This window comes from Xenia sp. Carnegie-2017, unplaced genomic scaffold (genome assembly GCF_021976095.1).
Source record: "Xenia sp. Carnegie-2017 unplaced genomic scaffold, XeniaSp_v1 HiC_scaffold_6, whole genome shotgun sequence".
NCBI classification, from domain to species: Eukaryota; Metazoa; Cnidaria; class Anthozoa; order Malacalcyonacea; family Xeniidae; genus Xenia; species Xenia sp. Carnegie-2017.
Genome location: NW_025813526.1, coordinates 6,392,676 through 6,419,796, shown reverse-complemented (window position 1 = coordinate 6,419,796; position 27,121 = coordinate 6,392,676). Strand labels below are relative to the sequence as shown.

Genomic DNA, 27,121 nt, shown 5'->3' with positions numbered 1-27,121 from the left:
TCGCTGTTTTCTAAAGGTCTAAGTAAACTCTAATAGCTACGCAGCAACATTCAACTGTGCTGGTAATAACAGCAATACAGGTATGGCGCCTAAGGAGGGCTGGAGAGAGCCCCACTTTCTCCCCGCTACCTTTATATTAACCTTTATGTTTACCTTTCTGTCTACCTTCATGTATACTTTTGTGTTTAACTTTATGTCTTCCTTTATGTTTGGATTCGTTCATCTCCGGTTTTTGTGGGTTGTTGATGGTAGATATACGACCGATAATTTCACCTCAATCCCCTTCCAGTATATTGAAATTTAATAGAGACGACAAGAACCACATTTCAAAAAAACGACATGAACGACATTTCAAAAAGTTCTTGCCATACAACAATAACATGCGCAAAGTCTTGAAAGATCATGCATGATGGAAAGTTTATGCATGATCTTAGCAAGAAGTTTGTAGGATCATAGTAAGATCTTTGAACGATCATGAAAAAGTCTTCTAAGATCTGTTGTTAGCATTTATTTATTTTAGCTTAACTTGAGGCAAAGTAAGACCCAGTAACTTTAGTAAATATAAGTCGTATGCGGACCCTCCCCCAGGGTCAATTTCGTTGCGCCGTCCCTGTAATAATTATTTTAATCTTCCCGCTCGTAAGTTACAGACCTTTTTGCTTGGATTATAATTACATGACCCATCTCAATTTCCAATTACAAAATGAATGAACCATTACCAGTCTATCAATTCATTATGATCATTACAGGAGTATTATAATTACTTTAAACAATTGACAAAAAGACAATTTACAATATTATTTTATTGCATTTATCTATCAAAATTGTGTGGGGCAATTTTGACAGACAAAGCATTTAACTTAAACTTCATCTAAATAAAGTAGGAAGGAAGGGGAACTTCCAACTTTATTTAGATTGAAAATTATACTTATAGTGGAGCCAAACTATAATCTTAACTATATTACCACAAGCAATATTCACTGAACATCATTCTGGGCTGGTTTTCCTTGAACAATTACCATTAGCAGCATTATTATCATCGTTTCACTTCAATTTCACTTGTATCGGCATCTGAAAATAGAATGTTTCCAATAGATTTTTAAACACAAAAACACATATTAAACATATTTCATTTTGATGAAGTAAAAAAAAATGAAGATTTTTTGTGTTTAAATTGGGTTGTAACATATACAACACGCAAAAAAATACCGTTACCATTATTCAAATTGCTCATCGTCGGTTCTCAAATAATGGCAAAAAAGAATGTTACTAAAAGAATGTATAATCTTTGAAGATGAATCATCTCAAAAGCAATATCTGCAAATTACAACCATTTACAACGCAACGCTTCAATAATTGACACAACAAAGTCAACTCATGGTTTGAAGAGTTTCGCAGAAGCCGCATTGTCATCAAAAACAAGCATCGTAAGGCAAAAAGTGCGACGAAATTTTAGATGGAAAATATAACGAAGTAGCAAAAATCGCATATTGATACATATGTCAATAACAAAACATACCATGTTTGTTGTCCATTATCTGCTGACACAAAGTGCAATTTTTTCCCAATTACTCCATTTGCAGCCAGAGTCCATTGATTTTACTTCTTTCTAACACACTTCTTTTGCATTTGTAGCGCACCAATGTAGAGGCCTGGTGCTGCCAAGAACTTAAGTCTGTAGCTGAAAGCTTGACTCACCAGTCGGTTCTGGCAGATATGTCAACTATTCCATGTTGTGTCACTCTACACCCAGGTTTCAGACCAGTTTGTTTGGAAAAGTGGTCGCTAAAAATGGCTGCTATGAAATACAAAACCAGAGAACAAAGACGATACAGAGAAACAGGATCTGAAAACATGTATGATAGCATATTATGTTATTTCCCAGTATTTAAGTATATTTTAGTGTTATGACACATTAGTAACGATTTGGCTTTATATTCAGGTTTTTACGATGTGTTGCATACAGAGAGTTCACATCTATGATTTATGGATGCTTAGGAGAAGAAAGAAGACCATTACCAGCATGTGCATACCATGCAATAAGATCAAAATTTAATGATAAAAAGTTGGAATATAGAGGGTACGAAGAAAATAAAATAAATGAGTGATGTGAAAATTAAGTTTTCCTATTTTTTGGGCAATCTGCCACATGTTTGTGACCTTTCATTGGCTTCTTGCATGTCAAACATTTTGGCTGACTTTTTTCTTTTGAAACTGCCACATTTGACTGACAGCTGAATGGCACACTTGTAGCTGCTGGCATGAAACAAAAACATTTTTATTGTTTAAAATGATTTTCAAACCATGTTTAGCTACATGTTATATAATCATTATTAATTACCTGGAATTGAGGGGGGGACATCATTGACCACAATGCATTTTCGACGGACCTGTTTTAGTATCACCTCAGATCTGGGTTGCTTTTGCAGCATGACATTCATTGGTGGTGGGGACATTTCTTTCAAAAAATTTTGTGAATTTGATAATGCGTCTTTGTCTTTTATTGACAGCAACACACTCTCAAATAATTCATCCACATACTCTAAAAAGAAATTATTGTCGTATTCAATACTATGAAATGATGCAAAGCAACACATTTAGCAACAACTTACCAAATTTGGGCTTAACTCTGACATCCCTCACAGTTCCTTCACCATTTTTAAACTTTGGATACACCACATTTATTTGGGAACTGCCATCATTCTTTATCTTTACATCACGCCTTAAGTTGTTGTTGAAGTGGATGGATGCCAAAATGTGTCTAAAACAATAAAGACTTGTGGAAGTTGCAAAACAACTAACATTGTCATATAGGAAATTTTCGCCCACCTGCAATACATTCCAACATAGGAATAATGAATCATTTTTGGAGCAAAATGATTCAGGACAGAATGGAATCCTTCCAAACAACTTGTTTGAGCAACTGGTGAAGCCTGGTGAATTGACTTCATTAGTTGTGGGTGTAACAATTTAGCACAAAGCTTTTCATGGGCAACTGAACCTTAAACATTACAACAAAGAATGATGATAAACTGTTAGGGAAGTTATCTTTAAATAATGCCTTCACAAACCTTCTAACAAATATTCCCTTGGTTGAATATCAGGGCCATGAAAACAACTTGAAAAGAGTGGATCATCCAAATTGGTGTGCTTGTCTACTATGTGACTCAGGAAAGATTTGAACTTTGCCCAAATTACTTTGCCATCACCATCATAAGTAGAACAAGCACTCCAATAGAAATGGTTGCCACAGGGTTTGACCCACTTTTTCAATTCTTCACAACCTTTTTCTTTGCTAAGCTTTGTTATTATTTTGGTTAATTCTACAAAAATAGTACCATTAAATTGGCCATTAATGACATGCAAATCCATACTCCTCTCAAGATTTTACATCTTAAATTCAGCTTACTTTTTTTTAGATGCCATAAATCAAAATAGTGCTTCACATGTGCCATTTTCTCCCTCATATGTTTACTGATAGATATGTGTCTATCAGATATAAATGTTGATAATTGTATGCCACTGCTTTATAGCAATTCCATGGTGTTTTTAAATGCCATGTATTCCATAGCAGGACTACTGCCAGCTTCATTTCTCTAGAATAATTGAAGTTGAAATTAGCATTTTCTTCTCTACTTTTATTAAACATGTGATGTAGTCATAAACCTGAACTAAGGAAAAGTGAATAATGGATGACGTGGAACAACAAAAGACGGTATAGGCACAGTACTTGGCACAATGCCCCATACTGTCATGACGACCATCACCTGCCAGAACAACTGATCCACATTCTTTAGTTTTTTTCAGCAGTTTCTGTTGGTACTTTCTCCAAAATATAAATATTGATGGGAAAAGAATGTTCTATAAATGTAATTTAAAATATTAGTCACCCTTTAGATCTGCAGCTTAAACCAAAAAAACATGCCATACTTGCTGATGTCTAAAGTATGTTGGCAGTGAAATAACTTGCAGTCCCATATGCTTCATTGCTTGAAATGTTTTGCTAGCTGAAGATCCCACTAAGACTGCAAATGAAAGTAGAAAGTTTCCAGCTGCAATCTTCGTACCAGGCATCAATGGCTGACTTTTCCAAACAAATTCTTTACGACAATCAACATTTTGCACATGGTTTTATGGTCACCATTGTTCCACTTTGACAAACATGAACCACTGGATTTTTTCCATGACAAAACATGCATGTTTTAAACAACAGAAGAAGCTGTGTCAAGAAGACAATGTATTTCTGCTGCTTTTGCACATTGTCAGAAGTGTTGATTCTAAAGAACAAAGAAGTAACACCAAATACTAATTAGTGTGAAGCCAGAACAATGTTTCTATTTAATATATATCTTACATTGGTTCTGAGTATTCATCAGCATCATGAACACTCTCACTATTATCAAAAAAATTTTCATCATCTTCTGTGTCATCAGTACTTGTTTCCATTTCAACATCAAAATCATCACCATCAGAATCATCATCATCCACACTGTCTGTTTCCCCATCTTCCAGGTTTGAGCTAGGATCAAAGTCACTGCGTGTTGATGAAGTATTTGCAGTGTTAATGCTGGAGTCCCTCTCAACTGCAAGGATGAGAATAAAATCAGAGCAATGAGAAACATGATACATTCTAAATATTTTGAAATTGGCAATGAAAGCACACCTTCTTTTCTAAGTTTTTTTAACTTGTGTTTTGCTGACAGCCATTGCCCAGATAATCGTTTGTTCTGCTTTCGCAGATTGTAACAACCAGAACAATCTGCAGGCAATGTTTGGGTGCCAACTGTTTGATGGGTCTGTAAAGGCGTTCATGTACTTCAAAATATATTATCACTTTATAACACTGAACTGAATTTAAATACCTGTTCTATTTTATCGATTTCAGCCAATTTAGATGCGGAGGTTAAAGTGTTTTCAATTGGGAGTTCTTCTGCAATCGTTTCTGTGATGATTTCTTCTTCGATGAAATTATCAGTTGAAGTAGAGCATGATTCGCTCACCAAATCTTTTACCATCTTTTTAACCTATATACAGAATGAAACATTAAAGAAGCAACAAATAATTGCGACATGCATATCACTAACAAATCGCTTTTCATTTGCAGATGGTATCTTTTTACTTACCCGTCATTTCTCTCTAGGTGTAGGATTTTTTGGTTCATCATCTTTTAGAAATATTGTTGGATAAGCGGTGATTCCAAAATCATCTTTTTTCAGCCTTGGTGTATAATTCTTCGTCCCTGGGATTTCTACCATGTATTTTTCGTAATCCGCATCAGTAAAATGAACGGAACAAACAGCCGAATACTTAGTCGGTGTCCATCGAGCGCGTTTTCTTGCAACAAAATTCACCCAGATTTTACGTCTTCGCTTCGCTTCAGGACGCTCATCACCGTAAAATGGTATACGGTGAAGAGAAATTCCTTCCGCATAATTTGCTCGTTTTGAACAGCCGAAAACTGCACATCTATCAGGCATTTTGATGCAGAGCCGTAGTAGATGAAGTAGAAATTATAGTAAAAATCACACTTCGGAAAAACTTCCTGTCCTTATGTTACGTCACATACTTCTCGATTCAGGCTCTCGTCAAGCAAATTGAACGCGCAACAATTTTCGCCATTATTGCCGATTTTCAGAAAAGAAACGCATTTATCTCATAAACGAAGCCATCAATAAGAAAATTGTAAAATAACTTTTATTATGATTTTTTTACCTTAATCAGAAAATTCGAAAAAAAAAATTGTGAGATAAGCACTTTAAATTAACTCTATACGCTAATTGTGAAAATACCCTCAAATTGACTCAATAAGTCAATTTGAAACGTCCATTCAAACAACAGGCCTGGTGACTTGCCTGCCTGGTCGCAACCACGCAACCCATCATTTACCGCAATCTACTATCCCGAGAAGTTTTGGATATCCTCAATCGTTTATTGCTGCCACGCATCAGCGTGGCATATCTTGACATGTCTCGGCCCATTCCTCTACTCGACCTATATAGAGGTAAAATCTCGATTTGTGTCTGTCTGTTAACATTTCCGGGGGGGAATTTTACGGAATGAGGGGGGAAGAACAATCACAATAAGGTAGAACCTTTCGGAACTCCTGTCAGTTTCTCTTTGATTTTAAATGTCTGGAATCCGAATAGATATGCGGCCTAAACAACGTTATACAGTAGATACCAAAATCGAGTGATTACCGACATCAATTACACATATCTCGTTTGGCGAAAAACACATGAAATCGATTCACCGTGCCGTATTTAGCCAGCTCGGTTCACATTTTTTATCTTGCGCTCTATGGTCAGACGGTGAGCAAAATATAGTGTAAGCATGTATTTATTTTTGTTAGAGCTTTTATTATTACTTGAAATATCGGTGTGGATTTAACAAAACGTCAAAAATAATTTAAACGCATGGTGCGAGTTCACCATGAAATGTGAATTATGAATATGATGAAACGTTTGCTCTTTGCGATAACTATACATCATTTTATCGCAGTCATACAGAATCATCGGAAAAAAGGTTCTATCAAAATGTTATAAAGGAAATAATGGAAACAAAACTACAGTTTTATAATATAGTCCGTTTCTACGTTTGTAAACATGCGGACGATTGTTCGGTTGAGTAAACAACGTATCATACTTTTAATCAAAAGCATTTTAAAACTCAAAAGAATCAAAACAATCAAGACATTTAAAAGAATCAAAAAAATGTTTTCATTCAAAATGGCAAGGAATTTATCTTTTAATTTTATAATGAAAACGTATGACTGACGAGATCGATTGAGCATTGAAGCACTCACCTCCATATAAGGTGAACTGTGCGTCGTTTGTGCATGCCGATTGGATAGAAATTGGAATGCTATGATTAAACGATCGTGACTAAAACACCACACGAGTACATACGAGTAACATACGAGTACATACGAGTGACATACGAGTACATACGAGTAACATACAAGTACATACGAGTAACATACGAGTACATAAGAGTGACATACGACTATTTTCTGGTCAACAAATGAGAAACAACACAATTTCTTTAATACATTGATATTTGCGTTTATTTTTCCTTGTATTTGTGTGGACTTTGGGGCAACCATTTTATGGATTTAAATGCTGAAAAGGTATTTTACTTTTATACTACATTCATTTGTATGTTTTAGTCGAATTTGTTATAGATATTTTGTCGATGCGATTTGCCAGTATTTGAGCGCTTTTGAAACACTTTCACCTAGGAAATACATATTTATGAAAGCGATTAAATAAACAACGTATAAATAATGCTTTCAAAACGTGCTACATGAAATAAATGTACATTATATATATTTGAATTAAATGAGAGTTGCACTGTTACGTATAGTCCTGAGACGGACTGTTTTTGTTGTTGTTGACTGACGTTTCGACAACCTTAGCGGTAGTCATCTTCAGAGTCAAAATGAATGTATAATCGCTTTCATAAATATGTATTTCCTAGGTGAAAGTGGTTCAAAAAGCGCTCAAATACTGGCAAAATCGCATCGACAAAATATCTATAACAAATTGTAGACAAACCATTTTGTGTTCCAATATGTCCAATCACAGTCTCTTCACAATTAGAAACTGGATTTCATGAGAGGCAACAGCTGCCTCTAAGACTCGCTTGGGCTCTAACAATACACAAGAGCCAAGGACTAAAGCCCCGTCCACACGTATACGGATATTTTTGAAAACGGAGGTTTTTTCCTCCGTTTTGGCCTTGCGTCCACACGTAAACGGCGTTTTCGGTGACCATAAACGGAGGTTTTCGAATACGCTCTCCAGAGTGAAGACTTTTGAAAACGCCGGTTTTGTGTTTACGTGTGGACGGGCGAAAACGGAGGTTTTTGAAAACGATGACGTCAATAATGGAGCCCAGTCTCATGAATTTAGTCAAACGAGTACTTTTTAAAATGGCGGATCACAAGTGCATTGCTATTTTATTTGGAATAATTTCAAATTTGATAGCATGCATTAACTTGCACGTTGCAATGATAAACTTTCATGGGCAATATTTAAGAAAGCGGATGAATATCATGAAGTTGCTTTCGGTGTCACAAGATGCCACAAAAGTTTTAAAACGAGTAAAGAAAAAAAAAAGTTAGACCACGAAGATTTTGGACAAGGCCGGGACGAACAAGTGCTTGGTGGGACAACTTTGCCAGTGAAATAGTCGTTACAGAGGAATGGAGGGAGAACTTTAAGATGAGCAGAGAATCGATCAACTCTTTGGCGGAAGAATTAAGACCATACATCGAAGGGAAAAACACTATAATGAGGAAATCAGTCGACATTGTGAAGCAAGTAGCCGTCACATTATATTATTTGAGCGACGAGGGTCGTATGCGGAAAACAGCTAACGCTTTTGGGCTTTCCCGGCAATCTGTGTCAAAAATCGTCCGGAAAGTGTGTAAAGCCATAACAATTTATCTTGGTCCAAAATATATTAAACTTCCAAGGACTGAGGAAGAAGTAAATTGTCTGGTAAAAAAGTTCCATAGAGTGCACGGTTTCCCTCAATGTTTGGGAGCAATTGATGGAACCCACATAGAAATTAGGCAGCATAATGCAAACTCAACAGATTACATCAATCGTAAGGGTCGTTATAGCCTTAATGTTCAAGCTGCTTGTGATTATAATTATTGTTTCATGGATGTTGTTGTCAAATGGCCCGGGAGTGTGCATGATGCGAGAGTATTTTCAAACTCTAGTCTAAATTCTTCCTTAAAGAGTGGAAAAATTCCACCGTGCAAACGTACAATCCTTCCTGATGAGGATCCTGTGCCAGTATTCATTCTGGGAGATCCTGCATATCCACTTATGCCGTATGTTATGAAGGAGTATTCAAATGGTGGGTCAACTGTGCAAGAACAATACTTCGGTTTGACCTTGTGCAAGGCTCGCATGGTAATTGAATGTTCATTTGGCCGCCTTAAAGCTAGATTTGGAGCTTTAAAGAGAGCAATGGATATAAATATGGATGAGCTACCATGTGTCATTTATGCATGTTTTATGCTTCATAATTACTGTGAGATAAACAATGAAAAGATTGGAGAAGAAAAGGTTTCCTCTGCCATTGATCACGATAGAGAGTTTCAACCAGCTGTTGTTACTAACAATTTCACCACTGATTGCAATGAAAGTGAGGGTAAGAAAACAAGAAGGATTTTGACCAAGTACTTTGATCCTTGAGAATCTGATGTGTTTGAAAAATATAGAACAATTTGCACCAATACTTCTTGTAAATATACTTATAATAGATTGAACATGATAGCTTTTCCAAGATTGACCGTGACACAACATTGATATATTGATTTTTAATTTAATTATGTTGGAAAAGTATTATTTGAACATAATATTAATCTACTAAATTATGGAGTTGATTTAATGATATAAATTGTTTCAAATTGTGCTATTAATGCTGTCTTAATAAAAAATAAACTGTGCAAATATATTTTTGTTCTTTTTATGAATAATTGGGGAATACACCTGATTGTTCAGGGTATCTTGGCTGTAAAGTGGTCAAGTTGTATTTATCATGACCACTAACTGCGACTTGTGTGCATTGTGCATAACTATTTGAATGTGTACGTGTAAAAGGTAAAGGATTATGTTGAGGGACATGTTGTAATGGAAATGAAGTAGGCTGCATCATTGACTTCAGCATTGCAAATCCATCAGCAATAGACCCTGTCATTTGCTCCATGCTGGTAGTTAGTCGTGCCAAGTGTTGTGAATGCTCCTGATCCATTTCATCAATTTTTTCTAGCATTCTTTTCTTCATTTGCATCTCTTCTCGTGCCAATATTATCAGTTCATTTTCTGATGAGATTTTTCTTTTTTAATTTTTCTTGTTTGTATCCCCTCAGCTTAGCATCAAGCAAATTTCTTCTTTTCTTAACTTCAGACTCCTGCACTTCTTTGGAGGTCTCGATATTGTCTGTTTCTTGTGATATATCGCTGTCAAAGATTGTTGATGATGCAGGACTCGAAGGAGTTGAAGATGAATTTATTGAGTCTACTGTTATGTCTGCAGACTCAAATCCAGCATTTATTGTGGATGTAGCAGGGGATCCTCCCCATATCGCTTCACAAACTTCGAAGTACAAAAGAACTACCCTCCCATGACCACTTTTCTTTCCACTATCGACGGCTGCTCTGAATTTGGACCGTATTGCCTTGAGTTTGGTGGTTATTATTACTTTCGTAATATCTTCTTTGTTGTGGGGAAAATCTTTTCCGATATCCTTGGCGTTTTCTGCAGATAGATATTGCGATTTAAATAAATAAAGTATATCAGAGTACTTGCTCTGACAAGATTCCCAGTCGATGTTCTCAGCGGTTTGTTTAACCTTGTACTCCTCCGTAACTTTAAGGAGAAGCTCGACCTCATCATCAGTCCAAATATAACATTCGACTTTGCCTTTTCCTTTGGTGGAGCCTTTATTTGACTTGGCCATTCTAATTTTTATTCAAACTCACGAAATCAAACAGAGTAGCCCACGATGCCAAATGTAAAGATGGTAAAGAGATGTTGCTAAATAGCGCCAAAATTTGGATGCTGCAAAACTTGATGAATCGACTGACAGGATCAGTCCACAAGTTAAGGTAACCTTGAACGAATATTGATTGTATAAAACAAATAAGCTTCAAGATTACAATGTTTTTAATTCTAAGTAACTTAAGTTTGTCCAAAAGACTTATATTTTGAAAAAGAAAGTTCTTTCAAGTTAACTTGAATAGCTGCCAGTATCATATTGCTGTGATCACCTGCAAAATACATGTCAATCTGATGTTGTACATATTTTTTCTTTGACAAGTTAAATTATAACAATTTACATATGTAAATGTGTACAAGACTTTCCATCTGGCAAGTTAAACTGTAAACTGTTTACCATCAAAAAGAAGGGTATTTTTGTCTTCAATGTAAAAATTATATAATAGTTGGACTAAAACCTTTGGCATGGTTACCTTGCTGTTCCTCAGTATGTTTTTCTCGATATCACATGCTCATTTATTTGTAAAGTTTGTTAATTAGTAATTACAATATTTTAATTTTTAAACATTATTTTTTATATGTTTTGATGTACTAGAATTAGATGATACAGAATATGTTGATGTATCTTCCAAAAAATTTGTAGGTTCATCAAATATTTATTGCAAATGAAATACGAGAAGTGTTATAGCATCCTAGAGTCATAATGATCGTGCCCAACAGTGATATGGCAATCTTAATAGTTTGGCGGAGCTGGTATTCATTTGAGTGCTTGTTTTGCCATTCTAAGTTCTTAAAAAAATTGTTTCTTCTGGATTAAAACATGCATTAATTTTTTACTTCATTGTTGGCCAAGGTTTCTTAGAGCTTAAGTATATAGAAAAACAAAACAGCTCAGCAATATAAATAGCTTGTGCACCAACTTTCATTGATGCTTTCAACATGCCTAATTTTGCAGTGAGACTAAAAGTGGAATACCCAGCTTGTAAGTTGTGATCCTGCTCCATAAATTTTAGAGCATCATTATTTCATTTCTATTGAGATCTATTGTTTTAACTGTAAATGAGAACATAGGTAATCAACATAACTGGACTAAAGACGAGGGGTGAATACACCAGTGATTTTTATGTAAATTTGCTGTATGTATGCAGCATATCCACTGTGTAAAGAATAGATTTCAAAAGAAATGGATATTGATAAGGTTTGGAAATTTACATTGCAAGAGTAAAACTTGCAAGCTTGTTATGCTATGCTGTGCTGTCGTTGTTCTACAACGTCGCAATTCAAGATCGACTTTTTTAACTATATCTCACTGACTTCCAAGATAAGTATTAACGTAGTTACGCAACTGCGTTAACCTATTTGAAACATAAAACACACCTTACATACCTAAGCCAATAAAGACAGAAGTCCAAACCAACGACATGTAGATGACCAATTTCTGTTTATTAAAAAAATTAAATTTAAATTAACAAATATGGTAAGCAATCACTGAAACAAATTTTCGCTAAAAATTTCGACACATAAAAACGCCATATTTAGCGACGCATTTTTAAAAAATGACTTCGCTATTCCGTTCCTTGTCCAAATGCGTTATGGTATGTGAAATATTCATTAAGGGAAAACTGGTGGTAAAATAAAACTCTATCTTTCTTTTGTAGTCATTGAAAATCATGTTAGTTTATTGGCACATGTCAAAAGGGTTAAAAATTTTTTGTAGGCATTTGGATGGGAATCACAAACTTATTCAACCGTATCGTATTGTAATTCATGGTGGCATAGATGGGTATTCTAGAATGATTGTCTTCTTAAGAGCATCAACAAACAACCAAGCATCTACTGTAATGGAATGCTTTAGGGATGCTGTTAATCAGTACAACTTACCTTCACGTGTGCGTACTGATTTAGGGTTAGAGAATATTGAAGTTGCTCGATTTATGCTTCAATATCGTGGTCTGAATAGAGGCAGCTGCATAACAGGTACATCTGTTCACAACCAGCGTATTGAACGACTTTGGCGTGAAGTTAACTCAATTGTGTGTAGTCGTTTTATCAATATTTTGCATACCTTGAAACTCTAATTCTAGACACTAATAATGAAATTCATTTGATTGCATTACATTTGGTGTACATCCCACTCATTAACAATGCACTGCAGAAATTAAGTGAATTGTGGAATTGCCATTCTTTGAGCACCGAGGGAAATCTTAGCCCAAGGCAGCTTTGGGTACAAGGAATTGTTGCTAATCAAAATAGCGATTTTAGTGCTGTGACTAGCATTCGAGATGGGTTACAAATAGATTGGAATGAGTATGGAGTTGAAGAAGATGGCCCAGTTTCAGAATTGCAGTCAAATTATCGTGTTAGAGTGCCATCTTCAACAGTATGTTTAACAGAAAATCATGTTGAACACCTAAATAATATTGCTCAGAGACTAAGGGGCAGGAGACCAAGATGGACTGATAGTTTTTAGTTGTATTGGACAACATTCAGCAACATAGTTAGATATATTTACTACTAAAATGACTGAGCTGATCATATCCAATACAAGACTTTGTTAAGAAGCATTTAAAATGCAATAGATATAGTAATTTTTAAGTTCAGCACTAATAGTGTAAAAGTCAACATACAGTTTCAAATCTAACAAAACTTAGTTCTGTTTTATATACCCTCTATACAATTCCAAAACCTTCTTCTTGGAAATTCAAGGCTGAGTCCATATTTCTTTCAAACTCTTCATAGTTTTTTTACCTCACCAGGTAATTCCAATTCCAATGGACCTGTGTTAGCATTGGGGTAAATGAATGTATTTTGAAGAATAGTTATACTCGATGGATGAAAACCCATTGGAGGTAAGGATTTGCAACCAGTTGAAAACATCAAAACACTAGAAATTCTAGAACCTGTAATAATTAAAGTATATTAACATCATGATTTAAAGAATGTTGCCAAAACAACAACATGTACAAATTCTAAAAAAAATATAACATACTTTGTGATGAAAGATACCGAGTGAAAAACTGTTTGATGCGAATCTCAACATTATCAAACTGAACAACAGATAAAAAATCATGGAGTGTCAAAGGTGGGCAAGTACCAGCCACAAATAAGGTTTCCATCTTGTCTGGATGTCTTCTGATTACATCAAGAAGTGGGCATAAGCCGATCATCAATTGATCAATTTCAGCCTTCCTGGATAAGATGACTCCATGCAGACACAAGGACATAATAGCTTGAAAACGATTATCAATATTGACGGGATGAGGAAAACCTGACTCAACTAACAAAGGTTGAATTTCAGAAGCCAAGGTTTCATTGTTTTCTTCATCAAAAGCATCTAGCTTTTAAAAGTATAAGCCAAAGTTAATTTTCATAGTTGTAAGAGCACAAAAAAAATTGATTACTTTTCATATTTATATTAAAAAACCTTTCGCATTCATGCGTCAAACGCTAACAAATTAAGGCACTACCTTTGTTCTTGGAGCGCTGAGCACGTTCCTCCCCCCCCCCCTCCCCACTGTCAACGCCACTGACTAGTCCAGTTAGGCAAACAATCATAGTTTCACCAAGCAATATACATACTACACAAACAAAGAATCATTGTAAACCACAATGCATTTTCTTGGTTGAATAAATAGACAAACGTTGTATTAGTTTGTAATCCGTTGATTAGATATGCTTTGCGTCTTGTGGATGTATAAAATATGTGTCGTTTTGGATCAAAAAGACATTTTCTGATGCTTGCCAAAAATTTTTTTCATTAACGTATCTGTTTGGGTGGGCTAATACTTATTCAAAACTATAACAAGCTCAACTGTTGAAGGAGGAAGACCATGCAAAACGTAATACTTGAATAAATACTTGGTATTTGGAGTCAGATATTCTTACCTATTGTCGAAGTTGTACGAAGATTCTAAGAGAAAGATCATCATGTGATGGAATAATTTATCTTATTTAGCACGAATATAATTAAACAATAGGTGCGCGTTGCAATGTGGTTGACAATGATTTTTTTAATTTCGTAAGAGCACAATAGTCATTACACATTTAAAATACACGGCAAATTTATTTAGAGCAAACATGTTTCGGCATACTTTATGCCATCTTTAGTGCGAAGTGAAACAATATAGGAAGTTAACACGATAATATGTTATAGTGATAAAGCGGAAGTGTCGAGTAGTTATGAATAATTATTTACAGTTGATTAAGGTGTCATTGAAATTGGAGTGTTAGATGTTTGTGTTTGGTTTTATAAAAGAATGGAAAAAAAAACAGTTAGAAAACGGATAAAAATGATAAGTCATAATTGCTATTTACAGGTCGCAGATAGAGTTAAGATGTTTGTTAGTTGAGGTTAGGTTTAAAAATCAAAGATCATACAAAGGCAATTATAATGAATAAATCACTTACCGTTGTTCATTTTCTATAATAAAAATAACAGAAACGACTCTTAAATCTCATTCAAATTAGGCGAACATAAAACGTTGAACGCTAGAACCTACTTTGCTTTAAATAACAATAAAAGATGACAGAAAGAATGGCTCCCACAGCACTGCCAATCCCCGCTCCCACAGCACTGCCAATAATAAAACCGATGTTTGTTGGACAATCATATCTTTCTGAACTTTTTGTATTCTTGGTGGAACCTTCAAGAAACAGGTGTCAAATTATGTTTTAAAGAACAGTTTTTTGTTGCTCCACTGCATTTAAAAAAGAAATAATTCAAATACCAGTCCAATAAATAAAGTAAAACAGTTGAAACTCAAAATAAAACATTTCAAAACATGTACAACAAGACATTAGCCAAGATAAGTCTTGGAGAACACGATGATCTACAGATCTATCAAATCAAGTTTATAAAAGTTAGTCTGAGTCTTCAATGTCAACGAGCAAGACTGACAGCTGAGGCATAATTTTTTAATCCATTTTTGTGTTTTCGAAAAGGTTTCTCACATTCATTTATTCGACACTATTACCAAATTCACTTAATAACTTATAAGATATATGCAAACGTAGCTAATAAGATTTATTTTTGCAATTCTTTTGCTTTGGGATTTTATGGATAATTTTTAAAATTGCTTCCTCTAAAATATTTTGAATATAAAAATACATCCTGATAGCCATCACATGTTAGGACAAAAAATTGAGTTTTGTGACAGTTCTCATAATGACATGACATTTCAAGATAGCTAGGGAAGCTAATCAACTAAATTTCTAGTTGTGAATTTTATATTGAACATTTAAGCAAATTCGACAACTTAATTTTATCGTTTGTTTTTGCTACTTAAAACTAAACAGCTGGTGATATTACAACAGCAATTCTTTTTTATTTGCAGTAGTTTCATAGCATTTCGAACATGCTATACTTTAAACTATGGGTCGAACATTTGTTGTCTGCGAGGAACGATGTGTGGAGGCTAAAAAAACAAAATTGGATAACATAAGAAGCTTCATTCTAGAAGTTTCCCAGTTTTTTATAATTATAGCTACAATGTTATAATACATAATGATTGTACTTAAATTACTGTGTTTTGAAATAGTTGTCCTAATAAAGACTATATATCTGCGATGAACTTCAAATAATCAATTTAAATGACCACAAGTTGTGAAATTTTTAAATTAATAAGCAATTTTTATAGTTAAACTGTAAATATATGTTTCAACCAAGAATAAGTATGTGGAGATATATGCTATTTTTGATTTAACAAACTCTAATAATTCAAAGAAAAGTTCAAAAATAAATTTTGATATTAACATATTATTACATAGAGTTAAACAGTTTGTTACACAAAGTAATAACTCCAAAATTCGTGTAAAAAATGTAACAAAAATGAACGTTTGATGTAGGACCGTTTTTTGTTTTTTATTGAGAAAAATTCAGATTAAGAACACCACACAATTTTTAAAAAAAGTTTTTTTCTTACAATTGACTTTGATTTCCACAGATTTTTCATCTTTATAGTTCTTAGAAGGATAACTTTCAGTAATACATCTGTAAGTTCCACCTTGACTCAAAGTTATATTTTCTATCATCAGTTTATTTTCCCCTACATTCCAACCTTTGACAGGAATGTTATTTTCACCGAACCATGCTACATTAGCAGGAGGGCTATTAACAACAATTCTTATTTATTTGCAGTAGTTTCATAGCATTTTGAACATGCTATACTTTAAACTATGGGTCGAACATTTGCAAAACGCAAAAAAAAGACAATTTGAAAAGGTTAGTTACCGTTTGCAGAGACAAAAATATTGGATTGCGCAATTGTTGACAATGTTGTCTGCGAGGAACGATGTGTGGAGGCTAAAAAAACAAAATTGGATAACATAAGAGGCTTCATTCTAGAAGTTTCCCAGTTTTTTATAATTATAGCTACAATGTTATAATACATAATGATTGTACTTAAATTACTGTGTTTTGAAATAGTTGTCCCAATTAAGACTTATATATCTGCGATGAACTTCAAATAATCAATTTAAATGACCACAAGTTGTGAAATTTTTAAATTAATAAGCAATTTTTATAGTTAAACTGTAAATATATGTTTCAACCAAGAATAAGTATGTGGAGATATATGCTATTTTTGATTTAACAAACTCTAATAATTCAAAGAAAAGTTCAAAATAAATTTTGATATTAACATATTATTACATAGAGTTAAACAGTTTGTTACAAAAAGTAATACCTCAAAAATTCGTGTAGAAAATGTAACGAAAATGAACGTTTGATGTAGGACCGTTTTTTGTTATTTATTGAGAAAAATTCAGATTAAGAATAACTTAATTTACTGCAATACATCTGTAAATTCCACCTTGACTTAAAGTTATGTTTACTATCATCAGTTTATTTTTTCCCACATTCCAACGTTTGACAGCAATGTTATTTTCATCGAACCATGTTACATTAGCAGGAGGGCTATCAACAACAATTCTTTTTTATTTGCAGTAGTTTCATAGCATTTCGAACATGCTATACTTTAAACTACGGGTCGAACATTTGCAAAACGCAAAAAAGACAATTTGAAAAGGTTAGTTACCGTTTGCAGAGACAAAAATACTGGATTGCGCAATTGTTGACAATGTTGTCTGCGAGGAACGATGTGTGGAGGCTAAAAAAACAAAATTGGATAACATAAGAAGCTTCATTCTAGAAGTTTCCCAGTTTTTCATAATTATAGCTACAATGTTAAAATACATAATGATTGTACTTAAATTACTGTGTTTTGAAATAGTTGTCCTAATAAAGACTATATATCTGCGATGAACTTCAAATAATCAATTTAAATGACCACAAGTTGTGAAATATTTAAATTAATAAGCAATTTTTATAGTTAAACTGTAAATATATGTTTCAACCAAGAATATGTATGTGGAGATATATGCTATTTTTGATTTAACAAACTCTAATAATTCAAAAGAAAAGTTCAAAAATAAATTTGATATTAACGTATTATTACATAGAGTTAAACAGTTTGTTACAAAAAGTAATACCTCAAAAATTCGTGTAGAAAATGTAACGAAAATGAACGTTTGATGTAGGACCGTTTTTTGTTATTTATTGAGAAAAATTCAGATTAAGAATAACTTAATTTACAGCAATACATCTGTAAATTCCACCTTGACTTAAAGTTATGTTTATTATCATCAGTTTATTTTTTCCCACATTCCAACGTTTGACAGCAATGTTATTTTCATCGAACCATGTTACATTAGCAGGAGGGCTATCAACAACAATTCTTTTTTATTTGCAGTAGTTTCATAGCATTTCGAACATGCTATACTTTAAACTACGGGTCGAACATTTGCAAAACGCAAAAAAGACAATTTGAAAAGGTTAGTTACCGTTTGCAGAGACAAAGATACTGGATTGCGCAATTGTTGACAATGTTGTCTGCGAGGAACGATGTGTGGAGGCTAAAAAAACAAAATTGGATAACATAAGAAGCTTCATTCTAGAAGTTTCCCAGTTTTTTATAATTATAGCTACAATGTTATAATACATAATGATTGTACTTAAATTACTGTGTTTTGAAATAGTTGTCCTAATAAAGACTATATATCTGCGATGAACTTCAAATAATCAATTTAAATGACCACAAGTTGTGAAATTTTTAAATTAATAAGCAATTTTTATAGTTAAACTGTAAATATATGTTTCAACCAAGAATAAGTATGTGGAGATATATGCTGTTTTTGATTTAACAAACTCTAATAATTCAAAAGAAAAGTTCAAAAATAAATTTTGATATTAACATATTATTACATAGAGTTAAACAGTTTGTTACACAAAGTAATAACTCCAAAATTCGTGTAAAAAATGTAACAAAAAATGAACGTTTGATGTAGGACCGTTTTTTGTTTTTTATTAAGAAAAATTCAGATTAAGAACATCACACAATTTTTAAAAAAAGTTTTTTTCTTACAATTGACTTTGATTTCCAAAGATTTTTCGTCTTTATAGTTCTTAGAAGGATAACTTTCAGCAATACATCTGTAAGTTCCACCTTGACTCAAAGTTATATTTTCTATCATCAGTTTATTTTCCCCTACATTCCAACCTTTGACAGGAATGTTATTTTCATCGAACCATGTTACATTAGCAGGAGGGCTACCTCCTTTTTCTGTACATACACACGAAACATTGTCACCTTCATTCACAACAAGTGAAAGCGGACAGCTCAAAATCACTGTTGGTTTAGCTGAAAACAAAGAAAATTATTTTCTTGCATTTAACTAGCCAATTCACTGAACAGATGGAAATTGATAACCTCTTAAGGACCAGACTTTTCTTTCCATTGATTTTCATGTGGCTTAAAATTCGTAATTATTGCACATTTCATTTGCAACACCGCGCACCAAAGGTTAAAATAGTAGCATGTAATAATTCTGCATTGTAATTATCATACATTTTAAAGAACGTTATAATATTACGAAAAAATCAATTGAATATAATAGAAACTAGCCAAAAATTTAAAAAAATAAAATAAAATGAAAACTTACTGACAATATACACTTTGACTCTCCTCCGATGAGAATCCCATATGAATAAAAAGATACTCATATATACCAGTATAACGTTCATCAACATTTTTTAAAATCAAGGATGAAGTTTTAAATACTTGGAATGTGAAATTTGCAATTGGATAACATGTTGTTTCGTTAATCTCAATATAAGCAAGTAGCACTGGTTTAGACGAGCCAATAGCGTAGAAATACCAGAAGCGTCCAAAAATACGCCCTTTAAACTTGACATTCCAAGTTATATTTGGAGAAGTTCCAGGTAAAAATACAAGTCGTTTATCCTCAGTTGAAGAAAATATAAGACCTGTAATTTAAATTGATTGTTCTTGCATGAGAAATCATTAACGACCGTATCAATTAAAGCAAATAAGAATAAAATTTCGTACCTTTCCAATGTTTATTTGTCTCTGCAAAGGTAACCTTTGCAGAGACAAATAAACATTGGAAAAGCAAAAATAAAAAATCTTAGCCGTGCCTCTATTTTCCTTCCTAAATCAAAAAAGCTTATTACATTTTTGTAGATGTAAATTTTCAAGGTTCGTAGAGTCCTCAGAAGAACTGTTTCTGTTGTTGTTGACTTAGAAGGACTCATCTTCACAGTCAAGTTAAGAGTAAATGTCAGGTTAGCCGTATTTGTAGTCCGGTTCATACGTCATTGTATTGTGTGTACAGGAAGTGTGTATTGAGTATTGTCATCGTAGATTAGTAGTATAAAATAATGTGTTGAGTTGTTTGTTAAATTGTTAGTAAGGTGCCGGTATTTATTTTGATGTGCTCAGTTGATTTTGTTCCAAGTTGGTGTACCAACTTTCTAACGTAATTCGTTGTCTGTAGTATAGTGTTGTAAAAATTTCATTTATCTGAGACCCAGTCAATGTTGTGTTTTATCAGTCGGTAATGCTCGGCGGCAATGTGGTTTTCTTTTGTCTTGTTTCTTTGTAGCTCATTTGTGTTTAGCAAGTCTTATGTTTAAGTTTCTGCCACTCAGCCCGATATAGGAAGCGTGTCAAATAAACTGCTGGCATAAATACACAAATGGTAACCACCCACACCCACAAATTACATGCACAAACAATACGATGACGTATGAGCGGGATACGGCAAACCTGACGTTTAATTCTCACTTGACTTTGGGTTGACTATCGCTGAGGTTGTCGAAACGTCAGTCATTACCACAATGACAGTCCTCAAGAATCTACTAACCTGGACGATCTATATCCACAAATATCTAACGATATGCCTGGGTTGAAACCATTCATTTTAAAAATGTTTATGTTTTACTGTGTACAGTTTATAGACCAACTTCTTTTTGCAAAAATTAAAGAAGAGTTTGATTTTCAATCATTTTGTTGCTATTGCGCAAACTAGCTATAATCTTCATATTACTATACTTTGTGGGAAAGTGTTCTTGGGTTAGCGATTACAATAGTCGCTATAATACGACTTTTACTACCCACAAGGGCTTTTTCAGATACAAACGTTTTAACTATGACGCAAACGTAGCAAATGAGTCCTGTCAGTTCACACTGCAAGAGCATTATCATCGTAGCTTTCAAGTCATATATTTTCAACTTATTCAACTCGTTACTAAAAACTTATTCAAATATGTTTAGCTAAGCATGCTATTTAATTTGTTCTGGCGTCGTACACAAGATGAAATTGAAAGAACTGTAATATTACGAATTAAATTTACGGACCTAGACTAGCAAGCAGACACAAAGAGAGTTCATTTATTGTTAGTAATTTCAACTGTCTCACATGGTAAAATGGCCATGACAAAGACGAAAAACATTTAGAAGATTTATCTGATAATAAGCATAAAGTCGTTTCTATTTTCCAAAATCATTTTAACGCCTCGCTGCATCCGAAGTTTTAGGAAAAGAACGTTTTACACCGACAAATTTTTGTAATGTATTAAATTTTGTGGTAAGAGGACAAACCCTTTTTGAAATACATTTCTCCGTCAAGTTTCACACGCAAGTATTTCGCGAAGATCAAACGTGAGGTAAACGTTATTTTTAGTTTTGTGTTCTGCATTTTGATTCTAAATGCAGGGACGGCAGAGCAACATATGAAGTGAGGGGGCAAGGTCTTCAATAGTATATGTTCCAACTACTAAAATGTCTTAAAAACATTTCTAAATAATAACTTCATCTCAGAAAATAAAAAGTCTAAATATCTTTTTTGTTTTTTTTTGTCATTTGATAAACGATTACAACAAGAAATTTATAGAAATTAAACACAAGTATTCAAATTGAATATCACTGAACTCCACTTATCACTGGAAATCTTCATTTGTGAATTGGCCACAATTCAGCCTTCATTTGTCATTCAGACGCAAAGGAATTTGCAACAGAAACTAAACTTAATTTGACCAATCTATCTTTGTTAGTGTTCAAAATGGCCAAACCTTATTTGTCGTATCTTTGGGCGTAGCCAAGTTTTTGCCCTTCTAGTTGTTGAAAAAGACATTTTACACGTTGCACTCGTGGCAGTATTAACGTGGATCAGTTTACACACAGTAATAACCTGGGGCCGGTTGTTTAAAAGGCGATTAACGCTAACCCAGGGTTAGAGCTAAACCTGGGTTAAAGTAGTTAATCAGTGGCGTAGCTAGTGGTCTGGCTGGTCGGGCCCAGCCCGACCAAATATTTTCCCAAAAATGAAAAATTTGTTTTCTTTAAAATTGGATTTGCGAAAATTTTAAATTTTGCGACTCTTTTTGGAATAATCCACAGTCTATTAGTGTAATATTTGTCAAATTGCGTCGTTATATGCAAAATTATCATATTTTTAAACGTTACTTAGCAACAATGACTAGTGCATTTCTAGTGCCAGGCATTACGCATAGTCAGACTGTTAACGACAAAATTCTTCACTTTGATGATGCAAGTATGAAACTTTCTCACATTCTTACTATGCCTAGTAACACAAAATTTTGATATAGGGCCAGCCCATATTTTATATTTATAACGAGTTCTGCGAATGTCGTGTTTGATGACGTCATCGGTAGTAAAAAAAATAAAGTTCAGAGAAATCTGCAATTTCCCTGTATATTCTTATACAACAGCTAAAGACGATAGAAAAACTATATTACAACTTTTACTTTTGAGCAATACATTCTGAAATATTCTACATTAAAAGTGTTTTAAAAGTGCTGACTCAGCACTGTTGTTTAGTGCTATTGCTCTTTCTTAAATACATTGGAAAAGCGCCTAACGAAGAACAGTAATTTTAAAATAAATTTAATGCCCTCATGTTATTGACAATCACCCCCCCCCAATTACACAAACGAGTACAAACTAAATGTGCTTTGACGCATTTACAACGACTACAACATGAACTTTTGCATCCGCAACGAATAAGTTCATAACAGGCATCTTTAACTTGAGGGAGATTTGTCCACTTTGGTAACCAAGAATTTTCACCACGGTACCAGCCCCAACCTGACGGAGTTGGTATAACCTGCTCTTTCAAGCAGCACTGCCCCCAGAAAAATCCACCTTGCAACAATGCACACTTAGTGTGCTGGAGCAACGCTTCTTGGGTTGGTGGAATGTTAGTCAGTGTTCTGGACTTTTTGGCAAACAACTCTTGCCTAGCTTCATTGACTCTGGTGAGATTACTTGTACGATCGTATAAGAGGACCACATATCGCTCAATCACCTGCAAAACATTATATGAATCATAATAGAGACCTTATTTGATAGATAATACATGCCTTTGGCGGTTTCTGAATTACCTGCAAGGACGAACAATCAATCCTTTCTGGCAACAAATTTAGCTCTTGCAACGCTAATGTTAGCTCTGGAAATACATTCCATACATCCCATGCAGTTTTCTTTCCTCGACCTCCAAAAAAAAGGAAACAGTATCACACCCCGTAAAAGCGTGAAACAACGGTAGAACAGATGCCTTGTCAGGTCCGATAGTCGATGCAATTGTATGCGCGGGAATATAACGCGAGTGCTTTCCTGTGCCATAAAGAATCCATAATTCTTCTGCTTTGATGTTTTTCACAATTGAAATGGCTAGTATCAATACGTCAGTATCATTTGTTCTTACAACAATCCTCTGGTGGCCGCAGTCACTTGCATCTAACACGTGCACCATCAATCGTGTGTCAGTCTCTTCATGATTACATGGTTCCAACATTGATACTTCGGTTCTTTTAGGAAAGCACAAGACCTTTTCTTCAAATGTACTGTAAATTTCTCTTCCTTCTGGAATCTGCTGGGAAATAACTTTCTGCGCTAAGAAATTGAATAGATCCATTTTGTTGGCATCTACGCGCAGGAAGCCCTTCCAGTCAGTAGGGATACGTGCTGTCGATGAAACCTTGCGGCGTTCACCAAAGCCTCTCTTCTCCCGTGCGTTTTTTATCAGCGAATCCTCTTTGTATACATCCCACACTAAATCAATTCTTTTAGCTGATTGAAATTGCTTTAACACATAAGGAATGAAAGCAAACTGAGCGTACTCTTCGAACGTTTCCAAAGTTCCAGGTGAAATCATTTGAACAACAACAGCCCCGTCTAAAATAATAACATCGGGAGTTGGTTACTGAACTTTGGTAATGGGCTCGATACACTTTGTCAAGTCTGCTTTATTACCAGTACGCAAACTTCCTGCTTGTGAGAGAGATGGTGGCCATGGTTGGTTCTCATATTTAAAGAAATCATCGAGATCACCACTTCGATTTTGATTGGCTATATACAATCTTGAAAATAAAGCACAGTCTAGTTTCAGAGTTTGTATATGTACTTTATCTTTTGACGAAACTCTTTTTCTTCCTGTTTTAAACGTTGGCAGATTATTTTTTTTCAACGTTTCAGTAATACTCTTGCTTCTCTCAACAAATCTTTCTTTAACAAATGCTTGATATTGTTCTTCTCCAAGGGTTAAATTATTCTTCACCGTGTCAACAACGGAACTGTTCATCACGTCATTTGTGTGGATGGAAAATAGGTATTCGCTCTCTTCTACAAAAGGATTCCCCATCGCTTGAAAATTGGAGACGACATTTGAGACATCTTTATAAAATTCTCTTTGAATGGATGGAGTTTGCTCATGGTGTAGCTGACTGTTTACATGTGTACTCATCTCGAATTCCCTAATTATTCGTGCAATTTCTGGACCTGCAATCATCCATCTCCTTAAAGCTGAAAGGTTTTCTGTTAGTCCCACAGCACCACCTTCTCCTTTTACCACTGCATTAACTTGCTCGTGAGCATGATCCAATGCTATAGCTGAAAACTGTTTCTTCGTTTTATGCACCACAAACGAGCCCTTGGAGAACTGGTTAAAGACGTCAGGGTGTTTGAATGGAAGCTCCGACATATCACGGATATGGACAGAAAGCCATCTTGCATATTTAACATTGTCCAAAGCAAACATCCACGGGACAAGTTGCTTAATTGACCGGAAGTATAAGGAGAAATTAGCTTCTCTAAACGATCGCACTAGTTGTAAACAGAGTAATTCTAGTTCCAAAACTCTGGTCCAATACAGAAACTGAGGATGATCCTTTGACATATCTTCTTTCCAAATGTGGAATTCTTTAGCTTCCCCATTGTCAACTTTCGTGAGATACTCCTTATAGGCATCTTGTTGTAGGTAGTAAAGACTGGCTGCTGTAACTTGATGTGCGCGTCTTGTTCTTTCCACATGACTGCAAGCGATGAATGACTGTACAACACCTTGGTTAGCTATACACGCGTTAGTCAAAATTTCGGTCCAGCCACTCCCATCAAGCCATTTTCCTAGAACTTTAAAAGCCGTCATCTCAATGTGTAAGCCACCAAACATTACCACAAATCTATCTTCTCCATGACTGTTTGCAAGAGTCCATTGAATTTGCTTGGCTAAAGCAAATAGGGGCTGGTCTACGGCGATAACTGGAGTTTGAGAGTAGTTGACATGACGAACAGCTGATTTAACAACATTCATTGAATGTAATATCATCGCAAATGAATGAGCATTCTCCCGAAACATTGGGAGAAGTGCAATGATTGCCGGTTCGTAAGAGGTTGACGAAGTTTTTGACGCTCGATATGCTGCCCATGAAAAAGTGTCGTCCTTACTCAGGTCTTCCTTTTGAACGAGATGTCGCACATGTTCAAGCCAGTCTTCCTCCAGATCTTGCCTTTTTTTTGACGGTGGTAGACACAGTTAGCATAACGGTATGAAGTGGAGGGGCATAAAGTTCGCCACATGTTAGAGTCACTGGTGGGACATTACAAAATGATGGTGGAAGCTGTGAAATTTTTTTGGAACTAGAAATAGACGAATCAAATAAGTCTACTTCTCTACTCTCACCATTTTCATGAACTGTTGGATGCTGCACGAGCGAAATTGCTGTACCGTGGAAAGAGTCTTGTGCACTTGTGGAGCTGGGATTATGATCTACGTTGTCAACTGCTGCAGTTGTGAACAATCCTTTCCGTAACTTCGACGGACAAACAACGTCATCACTCTCGTACCTTGCTATTACTTTATTAGCAATGTCGGAAGAAACAGATAAAAGCCGATCGTACGAGATGCACAATCCCAACTTGAAAAAAGCGTCGATAAGTGATTTGTCTCTCGTAGTTCCATGAATTTTGAGGGACGTGTATATTGGTACCGGACATTCTTTTTCTCTAGTGTGATGAGGTCTTGACGCTTCACGCTTGCGTGATGTGCAATTGAAGACAATAAGTTGAGAGATGGTTAAGCAAGCTTGATTTGGATCTCTTTCTGCCGGTTGTTTGTTTACAATGGCCCCTTTAAGTATCATATCTATAACAACTTTTAATGATGCTGGAACAGAATCCTTTTGACAATCTTCGGAGAATTCTCCGTTGAATGAGTTCTTTGTTTGAAATATATCTCTTCTTATAATCACAGCCGCTCTTGCTAAATGCCATGCTTCAGAATCTTCTTCCTTTGCCCTTTTAAGAGCGTTTCCAATTTCATTTTTCAATACAAGTATAGTGTGTCTTCCTTGACTTTGATCAGTAAGATTGGGAAAAACAGTCAAGATTCTTTCCTTACGTCTGGTAGTATTACTTGATCCACTTTCAACTCCTAATGCCTTCAACTTCATTTTAAAATATGTTGTCAGCTCCGTCATCTTAAGCAAAACTAAACAATCTGATTCTAGTCGTTCTTCAATATAAGCAATAAGTTCAGCAAACGCTAGCCCATCAAGACTTGGTCCTGAACGTTCAGCGTTTGTTGACGTCTCAGCCTTCATTGCCCTTGCTCGATTATAGAGAGAAATAAGACATTTTGGATGGTAGTTTGCCTCCATTGCTACCATATCACGATTCGATACTTTTGCTATAAGTTGTCTGTCATTTAGCAAAACAGCACATTCCCTAACCTTGCCGTCTATCTCAAGCGTTGAAGCTGCACGAAGGTTTGAAGAGTTGTCTGGTTTATCACAGAAAATGCACTCGTTCCTTGAAACTGCAGGGAAGCTTGCTCTTCTGGCTTTAACTGGATTTCCTTTTTCGATTTCAGATGTTTGTTCTTCGTCTGTCTTCTCCCGCACTTAAGCCTCTTTTCAGGGCACGTTCCAACTTTGTATTGTTGAAAAGATCCC

At 34.8% G+C, this 27,121-nt stretch overlaps 3 protein-coding genes, 1 long non-coding RNA gene and 1 pseudogene across 5 annotated transcripts; 3 read left to right on the top strand and 2 right to left on the bottom strand.

Annotated features, from left to right (window-relative positions):
- Positions 1-644: 644 nt before the first annotated feature.
- LOC124456791 lies at positions 645-6,634 on the bottom strand (annotated as a pseudogene).
- LOC124457017 (THAP domain-containing protein 2-like) lies at positions 5,127-5,477 on the bottom strand. The gene has a single exon (XM_047007317.1). It carries the CDS (start codon positions 5,475-5,477, stop codon positions 5,127-5,129), a length of 351 nt encoding a protein of 116 aa, XP_046863273.1.
- A 1,588-nt stretch (positions 6,635-8,222) lies between the features above and the next one.
- LOC124457016 (putative nuclease HARBI1) lies at positions 8,223-9,209 on the top strand. Its single transcript, XM_047007315.1, has one exon. The coding sequence runs from the start codon at positions 8,223-8,225 to the stop codon at positions 9,207-9,209; it is 987 nt and encodes a 328-aa protein (XP_046863271.1).
- Positions 9,210-12,088: 2,879 nt separating this feature from the next.
- LOC124457015 lies at positions 12,089-12,985 on the top strand. Its single transcript, XM_047007314.1, is given in 3 exon segments — positions 12,089-12,110; positions 12,233-12,588; positions 12,591-12,985. Coding segments are annotated over 2 exon segments (675 nt in total). The 5' UTR covers positions 12,089-12,110; positions 12,233-12,308.
- A 1-nt stretch (position 12,986) lies between these two features.
- On the top strand, positions 12,987-14,173 carry LOC124456794. Of its 2 annotated transcripts, none has more exons than XR_006952470.1 (2): positions 12,987-13,364; positions 13,574-14,173. It is a non-coding gene; the product is annotated as an uncharacterized LOC124456794 (long non-coding RNA). The 2 variants fall into 2 exon arrangements; XR_006952469.1 differs by having other exon boundaries at positions 13,518-14,173.
- The last annotated feature ends 12,948 nt before the right edge of the window (positions 14,174-27,121 follow it).

Excerpts from the sequence above, each read along its gene's own strand:
- LOC124457017 (XM_047007317.1), bottom strand. The coding sequence starts at position 5,477 with ATGCCTGATAGATGTGCAGTTTTCGGCTGTTCAAAACGAGCAAATTAT.
- LOC124457016 (XM_047007315.1), top strand. The coding sequence starts at position 8,223 with ATGAGCAGAGAATCGATCAACTCTTTGGCGGAAGAATTAAGACCATAC.